Here is a 16,837-nt window from a genome sequence, read left to right as displayed (position 1 = left end):
ATTGGCTTCTGTCTCGGGTTCTTCGGCCGACGTTCATCTAATGATTTTTCTGACGTTTCGCCAGCACGAGTGGCTGGCATTGTCAAAGCTTCACCCTCCATTGCCGGTGGTGAACTGGAGGCGAGCTCGCGGCCGCAGACTATATGTACCTGGCGCGCCAACGTCCGAGGGCTTCTCCGCGGTCATTTCCGGTGCGGTTCTCCTCTTGCTACCTGCGACGGTCGTTCGCTGCAGTACGGGAAGCCAGGATCCGTTTACCTTAAGGCTTTCCTCTTTCTTGTTGAAACTGTTCGCGTGTTTTTGGATTTCTACAGCTTCTCTGAACAAGCGCGTGTGATAGTGCTTCTCTACAGCCAGAACTTCCGTGTCGGAAGTTCTGGCTGTAGAGAAGCACTATCACACGCGCTTGTTCAGAGAAGCTGTAGAAATCCAAAAACACGCGAACAGTTTCAACAAGAAAGAGGAAAGCCTTAAGGTAAACGGATCCTGGCTTCCCGTACTGCAGCGAACGACCGTCGCAGGTAGCAAGAGGAGAACCGCACCGGAAATGACCGCGGAGAAGCCCTCGGACGTTGGCGCGCCAGGTACATATAGTCTGCGGCCGCGAGCTCGCCTCCAGTTCACCACCGGCAATGGAGGGTGAAGCTTTGACAATGCCAGCCACTCGTGCTGGCGAAACGTCAGAAAAATCATTAGATGAACGTCGGCCGAAGAACCCGAGACAGAAGCCAATAGGCAGTTTGTCAACAAGTGGCCACGAAAGCCTTAACAATTTTGTATGGCATACTGAGTTGCCGAAAGTGGTAATGAATACATAATAAAATAACTTCTCAATTTGCACGGCTGTTTGGCGAATTTCTTTGTTAAATATTTGACCATCCGCTGTCTCACGTCCATAATGGATGAACAGAGACTTGCTGTTTGGCTGGCTGCACTGTTAGAGAGGTGTACTGTGTTGCAGGGATGTGGCGGGCTCGCCAGGAGTACGAGTACGTGCTGGACGGCCGGTGCGTGGCGCACCTCCCCAGCCTCAACAAGCAGGTGGCGGGCTTCCAGTACCGGGGCCGCCTGCGCGTCCAGGTGCCGCGCGACAACACGCTGCTCCTCCAGGTGCGTAGTTCTTCCTACCTCAAAACCCAGGGATTATCTTGCAGTACAGACTTCAGACGGGAAAATTCCAGTATCTTGTAAGAAACGTTCCCCATAAGCACTTGCCATCCTCGATCATAAAGGGTGAGGCACAATATAGAGCAAAATTTCACGATCTTAAAATACACTACTGGCCATTAAAACTGCTACACCAAGAAGAAATGCAGATGATAAACGGGTATTCATTGGACAAATATATTATACTAGAACTTACATGTGATTACATTTTCACGCAATTTGGGTGCATAGATCCTGAGAAATCAGTACCCAGAACAACCAACTCTGGCCGTAATAACGGCCTTGATACGCCTGGGCATTGAGTCAAACAGAGCTTGGATGACGTGTACAGGTACAGCTGCCCATGCACCTTCAACACGATACCACAGTTCATCAAGAGTAGTGACTGGCGTATTGTGACGAGCCAGTGGCTCGGCCACCATTGACCAGACGTTTTCAATTGGTGAGAGATCTGGAGAACGTGCTGGCCAGGGCAGCAGTCGAACATTTTCAGTATCCAGAAAGGCCCGTACAGGACCTGCAACATGCGGCCGTGCATTATCCTGCTGAAATGTAGGGTTTCGCAGGGATCGAATGAAGGGTAGAGCCACGGGTCGTAACACATCTGAAATGTAACATCCACTGTTCAAAGTGCCGTCAGTGCGAACAGGGGGTGACCGAGACGTGTAACCAATGGCACCCCATATCATGATACTGTAAGAAGAACCTGGATTCATCCGAAAAAATTACGTTTTGCCATTCGTGCATCGTTGAGTACACCATCGCAGGTGCTCTTGTCTTAGATGCAGCGTCAGGGGTAACTGCAGCCATGGTCTCCGAGCTGATAGTCTATGCTGCTACAAACGTCGTCGTACTATTCGTGCAGATGGTTGTTGTCTTGCAAACGTCCCAATCTGTTTACTCAAGGATCGAGACGTGGCTCCACGATCCGTTACAGCCATGCGGATAAGATGCCTGTCATCTCGACTGCTAGCGATACGAGGTCATTGGGCTCCAGCACGGCGTTCCGTATTACCCTCCTGAACCCACCGATTCAATATTCTACTAACAGTCATTGGATCTAGACCAACGCGAGCAGCAGTGTCGCGATACGATAAATCGCAATCGCGATAGGCTACAATCCGACCTTTATCAATGTCGGATACGTGATGGTACGCATTTCTCCTCCTTACACGAGTCATCACAACAACGTTTCACCAGGCAACGCCAACCAACTGCTGTTTGCGTATGAGAAATCGGCTGGAAACTTTCCTCATGTCAGCACGTTGTAGGTGTCGCCACCGGCGCCAACCTTATGTGAATGCTCTGAAACGCTAATCATTTTCATATCACAGCATCTTCTTCCTGTCGGTTCAATATAGCGTCTGTAACACGTCATCTTCGTGGTGTAGCAATTTTAATGGCCAGTAGTGGACATGAAAAAGCATTTTCTGCAATAGTAAAACATCGGTTATTTCTTGAAAATAACTTCAGTAAGATGGCGTTTGTTTAGATGCACAAATTCCTCCAGCCAGACCTTGAAGTGACTCATCTCATTGCGCAGCATTGCCAGTGGGATTTGAAGAACTTCCTGTCGGATCCACTCTTTCAGGGCTTCAATTGTTCGAGGAGGGTTATGTTGGTAAACTTTGCTATTCAGATAACCTCCCAACAAAAAGTCACATGTTGTAAGGTCCGGTGAACGAGAGGGCGGTGCAGTGTCAGTATGTGGGTGTTATGTTGATGAGTTGCGCAACGGATTGATCTGGCAAGTACCCTCTGGCTCCTGCAGGAAGCAATTTCCACCTCACACTACTACAGAAGTCAGACAGACGCTCCTAACATACCAAAAAGAAATGCCTGAAAAACGTTCTCCAATAAATATCTTGTGGAGTCGTCTGCTCTCTCAGTGCAGTACTGAGTAGAGACTTCGTTCCTCGCTCTCTGCGTACACGCACGAGCGCACTCGCTCCTGCTACATGTTCCTGCGTTAAGAGCGTCACTGGAACTATCAAATGGTTCTGAGCACTATGGCACTTAACATCTGTGGTCATCAGTCCCCTAGAACTTAGAACTACTTAAACCTAACTAACCTAAGGACATCACACACATCCATGCCCGAGGCAGGATTCGAACCTGCGACCGTAGCAGTCGCGCGGCTCCGGACTGCGCGCCTAGAACCGCTAGACCACCGCGGCCGGCCTGGAACTATCCCTCTCCACGAACGGGAAATATTATTTATTGCAAAATCTGAGAAAATCAAGTGAAACTTTTATTTATAAACTGATACACGAATTTCCAGTTTCTTTTCGGAATAGGAGGTTACCTTTTGTGGATAGGAATCCTCATAATGAAATTTATGTTCAATTTATGTGGGAAAGCTCTTTTATCCCTTTTCTCTAAGAATGTTATTTACTCGGCAGAATGGCTGAGAGCCGCGCCTACTCAATTTGAATAATTATCCGATTGAATTTTTCTAAGTACGGTCGAGGCTGTCGCATGAGAAATGTAATGGAGTGACGCGAATGAAGTAAAGAAAAGATGAAGTAAAGGAAAGATGGGGCTCGCTTACGCTGTAGCGCACAATACCGTGAGCTGCGACGACTGCTGCCTGCGTCGTTCGCCGCTGAATAATAACAAAACTATCTCTTTCTATGTGGATTGACCTTCGCCAATCGAACTCTGACTACGCCTTGATGAAGTCAAGGACTAATTTTCAGCCCGAAACTTCACCAATCCGAGTTTGCGTTCCGTCTCTGATGGCCTCATTCTATCATCTAATATGGCAGCGCTAGGTTTTTTAATGTCTTTTCATTCCCATATCCTGCATTCACGACACTGGGTGTGTACTCAACCGTCTCCCCTGCGTAGTTAGGTACTACAGAACAGCTGGAGTGAGTGAAGCCACACCAAATAGGACTAAAAAAAAAATGGTTCAAATGGCTCTGAGCACTATGGGACTTAACATCTGAGGTCATCAGTCCCCTAGAACTCAGAACTAGTTAAACCTAACTAACCTAAGGACACCACGCACATCCATGCCCGAGGCAGGATTCGAACCTGCGACCGTAGCAGTCGCACGATTCCGGGCTGAAGCGCCTAGAACCGCTCGGCCGCCGCGGCCGGCAATAGGACTACAAACGATACTGAAAGCGTGCAACGAAGGACACCGAAAATTGTCTCAGGTTCGCTTAGCACAGAAGAGAACGTCAAGAAAATGCTGAAAAATCTAAACTAGCAGACACCAAATATCCCACGAAAGCATAAAAAGTGTCAAAATACAGTATTTCTAAAGGAATCTAGGAAATATGCTACAGCCCCTACGCACCGCTCCCGTAGGGTCATGAAGACGAGATTACACTAATTACCGTACACAAGGAGTAATTAAGCGCTCCATACGCGAATGGAACAGTGTTTTGAAGAGTATGAATTTTGCTGTGGAGGAGGGCCTCGAAAAACAGTCTTGGTAAGAAACAAGGCGTGATGGACTAGGTTGAATTACTTTTAAACACTTGAGAAAACGATGGTAGAACTACTGAATTTATTCATTTGTCTTTTACATAAATGTGGTAATCACACCAAGGAGAGCCCCTCAAGTTACGAAGCTATCGCAAAATTTGAATGAAATCCGGGGTACCTTACTAGTTTGATTAAATAATTGTAAATGTCGTGTGACTAGGGCCTTCCGTCGGATAGACCGCTCGCCGGGTGCAAGGCTTTCCATTTGATGCCACTTCGGCGACTTACGCGTCGATGGGGATGGGACGATGATGATTAGGACAACCCTGAGTGGGTGATAATCTCCGCCCCAGCCGGGAATCGAACCCGGGCCCTTAGGATTGACAGTTTGACGCGCTGACCACTCAGCTACCGGGGGCGGACACTGGTTGGATTTAAAGTTTTGGAGTGGCCATATCTGTAAAGTGTGAGGATTTCGTTCTGGACCTGGTTGGTACCTTTATGTCTTCAGAAGATCACACAAACGTGAGAAGACTGATTTGAGAAGCGACGCCCTGGCGGCACGTGGAGGCCGTACCGAGAGGTGACGCGTGATCTGCAGATTGCTGCAGCCTCAGCTACTGCTGAACTAGAGGCCACCGAGGTTATCTCGGGCTTCTGCCTGCAGTGATGCTCCGACTGGATCTCCTTGCGTGGGGCCGGAAGCTTAGCACGAGGAGGCAGAATGCTGAGTGCACGAGCTGCGCGTCTCTCGCTGCCAAATATCGATATTTCCATATGTAAGCCACCTTACGGTGTACGGCGAAGTGCAGTTCTAGTACCACTATCATCCATTCCGCCCCTTTTCCTGTTCCATTCGCGGATGGCAGCCAGTAAGAAACACTGTCTGTAAGCCCCCGCATAAGCTTTATTCTTTTGGTTTTCCTGTCGTGCCCATTTCACGAGATGTGTGTGGGAGAAAGTAATATGTTGGCCTTTCTTCATTGTTTTTTACGTAGAGTGCTGTAGTTGGATCACTTTTCAGACTTTAGCCTGTAACCAGCCCTGTAGTGGGAGTTTAACATATTTTCTTATTCCATTTTTAAACGGTAACATTCTCTTTTTGTGTGGTGCAGTCATTTTCTGAAGTAATAAATATTACTCTTAAAATGGAAGGTTTTCCTAAATGTGCAAAAATGTTCCAGGTACGACATGGTCGTGAACCTGGGAACGATATTCTGTTGCAATTTAAAACTGTTGCAGTCGATAAAATCCTGAGAGTATGTAGTAGATTAATCATGTAATAGAATAGCCTATCTACTACATTATTAATCTACTACACATCAGTAATTAGAGACTGAAATCGAATTTGTAAATTTTTTTGGAAATTTTTGATAAGTTTCTATGGAGTCAAACTGAGGTCATCGGTCAATAGGCCTACACACTACTTCATCTAACTTAAACTAATTTGCGCTAAGGACAACACACAAACCCATACCCAAAATACATTAAAGAATTTCTATTCATTCACAAACATCGTACGTTCCATGGTAGACTATCTTTCGTTTTAAGGTGCAAGATGGTGCATGGCGAACTAAGTACAGTTTAACCGCTTATACATTATGTAACTAATTTTAATGATATACAGAACTTTACTCATCATAAAATACTGTGACTGAGGAAATTATAAGATCTTCAAAATGGCTTTAACATTTGTTACAACACTTAATTGTGTAGAACTCAAAATATTTACAAACGCTACCCAAAACACAACCTCGTGTCTGACTACAAAAACAGTAGAAAATGTCGGTCTTTAGTGCGCATTTTATCGTGTGATTCTAAAATAAGTAACTAGATTGAAACACCAGCCAAGAAACATTAAGAATTACGACGTACCTACGTACCTCAAGGTACACAATAAACGTTGATAGTGTTGCAGCCGGCTGGAGTGGCCGTGCGGTTCTAGGCGCTACAGTCTGGAACCGAGCGACCGCTACGGTCACATGTTCGAATCCTGCTTCGGGTATGGATGTGTGTGATGTCCTTAGGTTAGTTAAGTTTAATTAGTTCTAAGTTGTAGGCGACTGATGACCTCAGAAGTTAAGTCGCATAGTGCTCAGAGCCATTTGAACTTGATAGTGTTGCAACACTCTCCCCTATTCTCTCGGAATTAAAACAACAACAACAACAACAACATCAAAGCTCCCCATGACTCACTACGCTCCTCTAGTAGCAGGCTCTGCCATTGTCACTGCCAGGCAGTGCATCAGTCATCGATCCTCTCCAAGTCGCCCTGCATTTTCTGCTGTAGCAATTTTCCTATAGACAAGAGAATCGTCCGCGAACAGCCTCACATAGCTTCATTCAAATCAACAGAAATACAAAGCTAGATGCTTTACTTTTTGCAAATGATGTGGCTCTAAAAGCATCTTCAGAGAATGACCTACAGCGTTCTGTACACAATTTACAGATTATGTACCACAAATGCAGTATGCACATAAACGCCTGAAAAACAAAAACTATGGCCTTCTGCGGAAAATACCCAGTACAAAGTAAGATATGTTTGAAATATAAAATTATGGAAAGAGCGAAAACATTCACATATTTTGGCTATAAACTGTTCTTTCTAGAAGAAACAGGCGTAGCTGAAAAAGCGATCGCGTATATAGAGACAATGGGAATCATTAATAATGTAACGAAACATTCCCTAATCCAGAATCACGCCTTTATAAGGCTTTAGTAAGACCTGTGCTGTGGTATGGCATCGAAGTCTGGACAATAAAGGCAACATATGCGAAAAGGCTAACAGCCTGTGAAATGAAATTCTTGAGACGAAAAGCTAGTCACAAAAATGAGATCACAAAAAATAATGAAGATTATAGAAGGAGCTTAAAATGAAACCCATTACACATTATATTCGAAGCTACTAAAGTAGTTGGAGGAAACATGCAAGAAATGAGCTCAAGAAGGATCCCAAAATGTGTTCTACATTGCCGCCACAATGATGTAAGACCGCAAGGTCTACCAATGAAAAGATGGCAGGAGAACTTCTCGACGAGACCAAACCAGATCAAGAGAGAAGAAAGATGATGATGATAGATGATGATAACACTCTTTTGGTGAACTCCCAATGTTGCTTTCACAATTAACGAGTTCGTCCCTTGAAGAACGATACTTTGCGTTTTATCTGCTACCCCTTGAAGAACGATATGTTGCGTTTTATCTGCTAGGAACTCCTGCAGCCAGTCACAAAGCTGTTGGATGAATAAAGCAATCTGATTTTCTCAAGATTTCTGCGGAGTCCATGGTAATTGCTATTGAATTTCGTTCTCCAAAAGGGTCAAAATACTTGAGCCTGAAATGTGTTCCGTAATTCTACGACATATTGATGGCAATATTACGGGCCTCTTTAGGTACATCCGCCGAAAAACTCTTCTTTAAAACTGGAGTGAGCTGTGCTTTTTCCCAATAGCTGTCGTTCCAATGACTCACGATAAACTGCTGCTAGAAGTGTAGCAAGCTCTTTTGCATAACCTTTGAAGTATCATCTGATTTAATTGATTTTCCATTAACGATCACTTATCTCAATATCAGCAATTTCGGCGTTCGTGCGATGATTGAAAGCAGGACCAATATCACGATCTTCCGTGGTAAAACAATTTCAGTAGACTGAATTAAATATGTCAGCCTTCTGTCTGTCATCTTCCATTTCATTACGATTATGATAACTGAGCATGCGATATATGATTCTGATCCATTTTCTGACCAGAATTTCTTGGAGTTTCAGTCATGTCAGTTGGCACTACTTTCGAATTCATTGAACACTTCTCACGTTGTCCTCTTTGCGTCAATTTGGTATCGTTCAGTTTTTTCTTTTATTTTTTTCTCTTTTCGTCGTCGACTAGTATTTCCGGTGTCAAATTCTGTTAAAGCGCTGTTTAGAGCTCATCAGTAAAATAGAAGCTGTTAAAGAAAGAAATGTTGCAACTCTTCCTCCCTTTAAGGCAAAAGAAAAACGGTAGCTATCCTCAAAACACGAAGTTCTATCCTCCGTTTTCTGCTGAAGTGTCCCGCAACGAGTTCTTTCTGGTTCATTGTACTAAGCCTCTGATGAGTGCTGTCCTGTTTGTGTGTTTGCTATTTCTTAGTCGATGGAGCAGCAACAATTCGATCAGCCTAAGATCTTTGAGTTTTAGAAGGATCAATGCATTCCGGTATAAACCACAATGTTTTAGTGTAGCCAACTCTTAATTTTCCCACTATTTCGCCGAAATTATTCAAACATTCATCATACCGTAAACAAAGTTATTCCGTTTTCTGACGCTAGAAAATGACATCCGCTTGTATCAAGTGGGATAGTGGAATGCTTAATACTGTGGACAATATTTAAAAAGAGCGGGTTGGAAATCTTCGCCTCTTTGGTCTATTTTTGGTTTTATATTTTTTCCCGAAATTACCTTACAAAAATGATAAAGCTAGTTCGTACAGAATGACTGTGATCGGTTTCCTGGCCCTCCCTTGTTCAGTACTACTTTATGTCCATCTTTAATGACCTCCATGTCGATGGATTGTAAACAGTAATCACTCGATCGTGCTCAGAGACCAGTCTGCCGTTCACTTCGTTGTCACTAGAAAATCAACTTTCTCATTAATACTACTCCACAGTTATTCGTACAGTTTGGCAGTACTGATCACATGAGCATTTTCATTTATGACCGTGGGTATTTACTTTAGTCGAATTGCAGTTGTTAATAATAAATATGTTTACAGTCTAAGGTGAAACTGATATCACTTAGACAATTAAAAATGATACTTTCTTCATTTTGATAAATATCTGTACTAGTTTTATCGGGTTCTTAGCCCCTTACTGGATCTTTATTGAGCAAGTGGTTACTCTAGTCAATACGAGTTGGCAATAACTTCACTATTCACTTGGAAGGTGAAAATAATTTTCGAGGCGGAGCCGAGCCTAACAGACATGATGTTTTAATATTTTAGCTCTTTATTACAAACGCCATTCGCACCAAAATTTCCACACAGTATCCACTTACACATGGATAAAATTATATCATCGTACGACACGTAATTCAGAAGCTACGAAGTTGTTGGCTATGGAACAGTTCCGGAGTGAGACTTGGGCCCGTCTCGAAAATGTTCACCAGTTTTACGACCACTGTTCCGTTTCCAGAGTTTCAGTTCTGCTAAGTAAAGCACACTCAGTTCCAGAATGTAAGATTCATGTCTGAGAGGGTCCATAGGTTGTGGCTACGTCGTTTTGAAAGGTTCCTTCCCTTCTGTCGTCTCGGAGCTTCGCAGCATCGGGCGAAGTCCCACTCGCGGCCGCTCGGATAACCCACGCACTCTTAGTGCCGTGTGGTGTACGAGAAAAATTACGGGATTTGTTGTTCCACAGACTTCCTCCGTAGCGTTTATTGGCAGACCAGGATTAACTATCTGCACTAATACACATAGACTAGCAGTCTAAGAAAGGGTCGGCAGACTCGCTTTGACACACGAGGAATGAGTAAAGCTGTCACTACACCTACAACACTAATCAGTCCCCTGTAGCAGACAAACTACTTTCTGAGATATGACCACTGGATTGGAAAACGCGCGCCACAAACTGTCACTATATCACCCCAATCGGATTACAGAATTTGCTAAAAAAAATTGTCAGGTGCAAGTAGGGCTCGCTCACTGAGGTTTCCGTATAAACTCAATTGTGTATCTAAACAGTTCATCCTTTCCGGGAATAGAGAACACATACCATTTTTGCCTGTTACCAGCTTTCATACTGGCAAGATGTCGGTTCCAGGGATTCGAAGACTTTCAAGAACGTTTTAATTTCAAGTTTGGCGTCGGATAACAAATGTCAAACAATTTTTCGTGTGGTATAATAACATACTAACAATTTTGGGATTTTCTTCCTTTGATTTTACAGTAAAGTCTTGATTTTGCCGAATTCCATGATTGTAGGTCAACGGAAGGTACCCTATAGGTTTTTATGAGTGAGTTTGCGTGTTTCAAAATATGTAACATAAATGACCGTATTTTTGATTGCATTGACTTAGAAACTTACATTTACGAGACCGCCAAGGCACTATAGATTTTCATATGTGACAAATTTCAACTTGACACGACTACCCGTTCCTGCGAAAAAGAGTTTTTAACGGACTGACAACACGCCTATTCTATAAGGGTTCCATTTTTACCCACTGAGGTGCGGGACCCTAAAAAGGATAACAATCTAAAGTTAAAAAGGAGAAGGTCACACGGAAAAACACAAGTTTCCTCTATAGCAAATGCAGTTTATTTCCTTCTATAAGACGTCGAAGCCCTCCTACCTATTATCGAACGGCCCAGGTAGAGGTTCGAGTCCTCCCTCGGGCATGGGTGTGTGTGTGTTCGTCCTTAGGATAATTTAGGTTAAGTACTGTGTAAGCTTAGGGACTGATGACCTTAGCAGTTAAGTCCCATAAGATTTCACACACATTTGAACATTTTTTATTATCGAATACTACTTCCAGCTAGCTAATGTTTCTAATTTCTGTAAGGGGCCATCAATAAGTTTCCGCCTGAGGGCGTTGCTGCAGTAATATATGTAGGATGAGGCCCCTCCACGCCCACACCGACGTGGTGACCAAACCAAAAGTTCTACTGTCACCTCCGTATAACATTTTAGTTTTCGAATCAGGAGTCACAGGATGCGGGCTGCGATGTTGTCTATGCGTCTGGGTAGGGTTACTCATTGACATGGTCCATCAGGAGACAGTAAGTGGACGAAAGCGATCGAAGGGTAGCGGTTTATAAGAGCAGAGGGAAAAAAGTGCTAAGGCAAGCGCCAAGGGAAAAAAACTTCTGCGACAGTAGGACGGGTAGCAAGGGCAGTAGCGGCTTGCCAGCTGCGACAGTGCGTGAAAGGTGAGGTTACATTAGTGCGAGGTATCGTGCATCGTTATCTTTGTCGCTGCGGGTGCTCGTTATAGATGGGTCAGTCCAGGCTCTGCAGTTGGGCTCCTGCGAATTCCCCTGGGCCTACTGCAGCGGCTTCGTCCCTGCAACAGTCCGAGGTCGTCATACATTAATGTGCGATGGGCCATAGATCAGCTCACAGTGTAGGGGGTGTGTGTGGCTGGTTTGCGTGTTATGTACAGTACAGATTCCCTGCGATTGCCTGTTTTTCGGCGGGTCGAGCATCTGGGGTTCTCAGTAGTAGCTGTGTTGCAGGGGCTGGCGAGTATTGTCGGGTTAGCGTGCTATGGACCATAGATGTTTAGTTCCATGCTAATAGTGTATTTGGTCTATTATGTTTCCATCTGTGGTTGTGGTCGTTGCTGCAGGGTAAACGCAACGTAGCGCGACTCAGATGCGGGTGTATAAGCACCGACATGTAGGCAAGCGATTAATCTGGCATTCGTATCTTTCCGACGTGCGTGCAGTTAATGCGGAAACATGAACTACGTGACGTTTTTACCAGATGCGCCCAAACAGGACCAATGTGTTATTATTCTTTTCATGGCTGCCAAAGGACAAACACCGGTAGACGTCCATCGGAGAATGAAGAATGTGTAGGCCTATGGGGCAGCATGTCTGTTGAAAATCTTCAAGTTCCCAACCTCATAAATCGGAAAACGGGTACTGGGATTCTGCGAGCAACCACCACTAACCGAACGATGGGGCCAGAAACTGGTATGTTACAACTTCTCCGTAATGTTCTTCCTCCCAGGACTGTTATTCCAGCAATGCGTACAGAAGTGTTTTGTGAAGTTTGCAAATTAGGAGAGAGGAACTGTCAGAACTGCAGCTGTTAGAAAGGAAGGATATTGTGTGTCGTTAAGATCCTTGCCTGCAAAGGCAAGCATCTGGTTTCCAGTCGAATTAATATAATTATAGTCACGGTCTACCACAACATCCATAGTGGATAAGCTTAATACGCTCTTATCCGCCAAAAAGTTTCAAAATAGTGCGCATTCCTCTGTAGTGTAAAAGTTCCAGTCTGCGGGAAACTTACTTACTTCCTTTATCCAACAGAAGCAAAATAATGTATCTCTAAATAGATACGATTCAGACAATCAGTATCGGCAGAAGCTTTTTCGTAAGTGAAGTTGTGTAACATGTTTAAAGAAAGTGAAATGAAAACCTCTATTTAACTTTCGTAAGCTTTTTGTAAGAGGTTGGAATTAGAGATAAACGATTTCAAGGTTTGCTTTTGGATGATGTTCAGATCACTGATTGGGTACATGATGGCTTAGTTCGTAATTGTCACACTGATAACACAAAGGTCGTAGTTTGATCTCCAAATGGGCCTTAGACTCATGCAGATACTTAACAATGGTAATACTTTTTGTAGAATTGCAACGTACGCTGCTCGTTGTCTGACGGTATCGTTTTAGCATCCCGCGCACGGGGTCCCGGGTTCGGTTCCCGGTGGGGTCAGAGATTTTTTCTGCCTCGAGATGACTGGGTGTTGTGTGTTTTTCATCATCATTGACTCGCAAGTCGCCGAAATGCCGTCAACTAAAAACGACTTGCAATACGGTGGCCGAACTCCTCCGCACGGGACCTCCCGGCCAACAATGCCATGCGATCATTTCATTTTTTATATCCAAAATGCCTAGCTGTAGCTAGGTGTCCTCACGATTGACTTTGCGAAGGTGAGGGCAGACTGTCACAAATAGGACTGTGTCTGGTAGTGCAATGCGATGTACGAAACCTGCAGACTGATGATTGCTTTTTCTTCTTTCTTAAAACTTGTGTATCCTCTGCAGTTTCTTGGATGGCGCCTCATGCGTGAGTAAGCACCCACTTTCTCTGTTCTTCTCGTCTACTCTCTTGTCCTGTCTTCTAGTGTATGGTGGGAGTTATTGAATGAACAGCCACGCCCACACATTGAAGCAGACATCGAGGAGAACACGAGAAGATAGTGCAAGTGTTGTGTGTGGTTGTTTCAGATGGAGAACGTGACGTACGCCAAGTCGCACACGCAGGTGGTGAACAGCTGGTGGGACAAACTGCCCGACGTGGCCGACGACGACGCCTACCGCGAGCTGCCGCTCAGCAAGCAGACCACCATCCTCAAGCTGGACGACGGCCTCGTAAGTACCTCAATTCAGGTGCTGCATGAAGAGGCTAGCTAGAAGAAAGTTATTGAGATGTGGACCGCTATGACTTCTGTAGCCATCTATTCACTGACACCACAGGAGGTGCTCAGTGATGTTAGCAATCATACCTAAACATCTTTCAGCCCTCCTCAAAGAACCACAAACTCGTGAGAAGTCACCTGGCTGCCCTCGGATTTGGTCACACGCATGGGACACGCGCTCGTGTAATGTTATCGATTGCTGAGAAAAACACCAATGCCTTTAAATGTTGCCATAGTCATAAATCAAAGGGATTAAGTTCAGTTGAACGGGGAGGTCATGTTACTGGACCTTCCAGACCAGTCCATCCCTCACTAATAATCTTTGTTATCACTAATCTTGTTTTGACGCCAGCATAGCCTCAACACGATATGTACAGAATTGTTAATGTAGGAGATAAGTTTAAGTGTAACACGATACGTATACAGGGTGTTACAAAAAGGCACGGCCAAACTTCCAGGAAACATTCCTCACATGCAAATATAGAAAAGATGTTATGTGGACATGTGACCGGAATCGCTTAATTTCCATGTTAGAGCTCATTTTAGTTTTGTCAGTATGTACTGTACTTCCTCGATTCACCGCCAGTTGGCCCAATTGAAGGAAGGTAATGTTGACTTCGGTGCTTGTGTTGACATGCGACTCATTGCTCTACAGTACTAGCATCAAGCACATCATTACGTAGCATCAACAGGTTAGTGTTCATCACGAACGTGGTTTTGCAGTCAATGCAATGTTTACAAATGCGGAGTTGGCAGATGCCCATTTGATGTATGGATTAGCACGGGGCAATAGCCGTGGCGCGGTACGTTTGTATCGAGACAGATTTCCAGAACGAAGTGTTCGTACGCTTCTCAACAACAGATTCGGTGACCGATGGATTGGTAGAGGCGGACCAATTCCGTGGCCTCCACGCTCTCCTGACCTCAACCCTCTTGACTTTCATTTATGGAGGCATTTGAAAGCTCTTGTCTACGCAACCCCGGTACCAAATGTAGAGACTCTTCGTGCTCGTATTGTGGACGGCTGTGATACAATACGCCATTCTCCAGGGCTGCATCAGCGCATCAGGGATTCCATGCGACGGAGGGTGGATGCATGTATCCTCGCTAACGGAGGACATTTTGAACATTTCCTGTAACAAAGTGTTTGAAGTCACGCTGGTACGTTCTGTTGCTGTGTTTTTCCATTCCATGATTAATGTGATTTGAAGAGAAGTAATAAAATGAGCTCTAACATGGAAAGTAAACGTTTCCGGACACATGTCCACATAACATATTTTCTTTCTTAGTGTGTGAGGAATGTTTCCTGAAAGTTTGCCCGTACCTTTTTGTAACACCCTGTAGAATTGTTTATGTAGGAGGTAAGTGTAAATGTCAAATCTGACAACAGCTTCATAGTCAGAGGGCTAAGTACAGAGACAAACACTACCAACAAGAAATGAGCGTTGTACTTAAATAGGAAGGTAGACTGAACCGCTGTGTACCGGCCGTTCTCAACAGAAGTAAAACGACCCATATCTTTTAGTTTCGACCAGTACTTTCTTTTATAAGAATGCAGTACGCTTTTTTAACATTTCATATAGAAATGTATAATACATACTTAGTTCACGAGCGCATCGGACTGCCCGTAACAATCGTAACATGAAGGCATAAAATGGTAAATTAGTTATCTCTAACCTTAAAAGCCGTAAATTATTATTATCATTTATAGGTTGGTTGTTTGGGGAAGGAGACCAGACAGCGTGGTCATCGGTCTCATCGGATTAGGAAAGGATGGGGAAGGAAGTCGGCCGTGCCCTTGCAGAGGAACCATCCCGGCATTTGCCTGGAATGATTTAGGGAAATCACGGAAAACCTAAATCAGGATGGCCGGACGCGGGATTGAACCGTCGTCCTCCCGAATGCGAGTCCAGTGTCTAACCACTGCGCCACCTCGCTCGGTGCTATGATCATTTATATTCCGTGTTGTACAAACACAGGGTGTAAGAAAAAGGTATACCCAAACTTCCAGGGAACATTCCTCACATGTAGAGGAAGAAAATATGTTATACGGATATGGGTTCCAAAACGCTTTATATCCTTGTCAGAGCTCAGTTTCTACAACTCTTCAACACAGTAATCATGGGAAACATAGGAAAAGAACGTATCAATACAGTATGAAACACTATACTAAGTGAAATGTTCACAATGCCCTCCGTTAGCAAAGATACGTGCATCAACCCGCCGTCGAATTGAATCCCTGTTGGACTGAGATATCACTGGGAAATAGTGTACTGTTCCACAGCCTTCCACAGTACGGGCACGAAGATTCTGTACATCTCGTACCGGAATTCCCAACACATGAGCTTTCAAACACCACACAAATAAAGTTCTAGTGGGTTTAGGTCCGGAGAGCGTGGAGGCCAAGGGATTGGTCCATTTCATCTATCCGTCTGTAACAGACTACGAACATTTAAGTTGAAATGAGAAGGTGCTCCATCGTGTGTGATGTACATGTTTTGTCGCACTCTTAAAGGCACACGTTCCAGCAGAACGGGTAGAGTTTTTTGTAAGTAGCACGGTAATTTTCTTCGTTGAGTCTAACCAACAGTCACCAACAATGAAAATCTTTGTTGATGACGCGATAGCACAATTTCGTGAGGATTATCGACAGCCCATACGTGCTGATTGTGAAAATTTACCATCTGACCACGTTGAAACGATGCCTCACCCGTGAACACAACATTTACACTTGACACATTGTTGAATGAACCACTCGCAGAAGCGTACCCGTGCAGGAAAATCAGCCGCTGATAGTGCCTGCATGCGCTATACATGGTACGGATATAGCAGGTTCGCATGTAGCACTCTCTAGACATTCTTGTGGTGAAAATTAATTGTTAAAGGCAATTGTCTTAAGCTGACATTAGAGTTTTCGTGAACTGCACGAAGAAGTTCCTCCTCCATTTGAGGTGTCTTCGTTCCTCTAGGATTTCCCCTCCCTAGTCGCGAGCAGTAGACTGAAGCTTCCGGTGCTACCTAAGACGATCAGTTGCTTAAGAAGTTCTCCTGTCGAGGCACAGTCGGTCTGGAAATCTCACCCGATGCAAACGTTCAATGTCACGGCCATTA

The 16,837-nt window shown here is 44.4% G+C and overlaps 1 protein-coding gene across 1 annotated transcript in view; it reads left to right on the top strand.

Moving 5' to 3' along the window:
- Positions 1–963: 963 nt before the first annotated feature.
- Positions 964–16,837, top strand: part of LOC126249450 (vitellogenin-like) — a gene marked incomplete at its 3' end in the record, with an annotated part of 380,348 nt that continues 364,474 nt past the window's right edge. Inside the window, exons 1-2 of the mRNA XM_049951103.1 lie at positions 964–1,110; positions 13,536–13,679. Of these exons, the coding sequence (XP_049807060.1) occupies positions 964–1,110; positions 13,536–13,679 (291 nt within the window). The remainder of the gene's footprint in view (positions 1,111–13,535; positions 13,680–16,837) is intronic.

The sequence above is a fragment of the Schistocerca nitens genome, chromosome 3 (assembly GCF_023898315.1).
Source record: "Schistocerca nitens isolate TAMUIC-IGC-003100 chromosome 3, iqSchNite1.1, whole genome shotgun sequence".
Classification (NCBI taxonomy): Eukaryota; Metazoa; Arthropoda; class Insecta; order Orthoptera; family Acrididae; genus Schistocerca; species Schistocerca nitens.
Note: the sequence above shows the minus strand (reverse complement) of the source record. Positions and strands in the feature narration are given on the sequence as shown.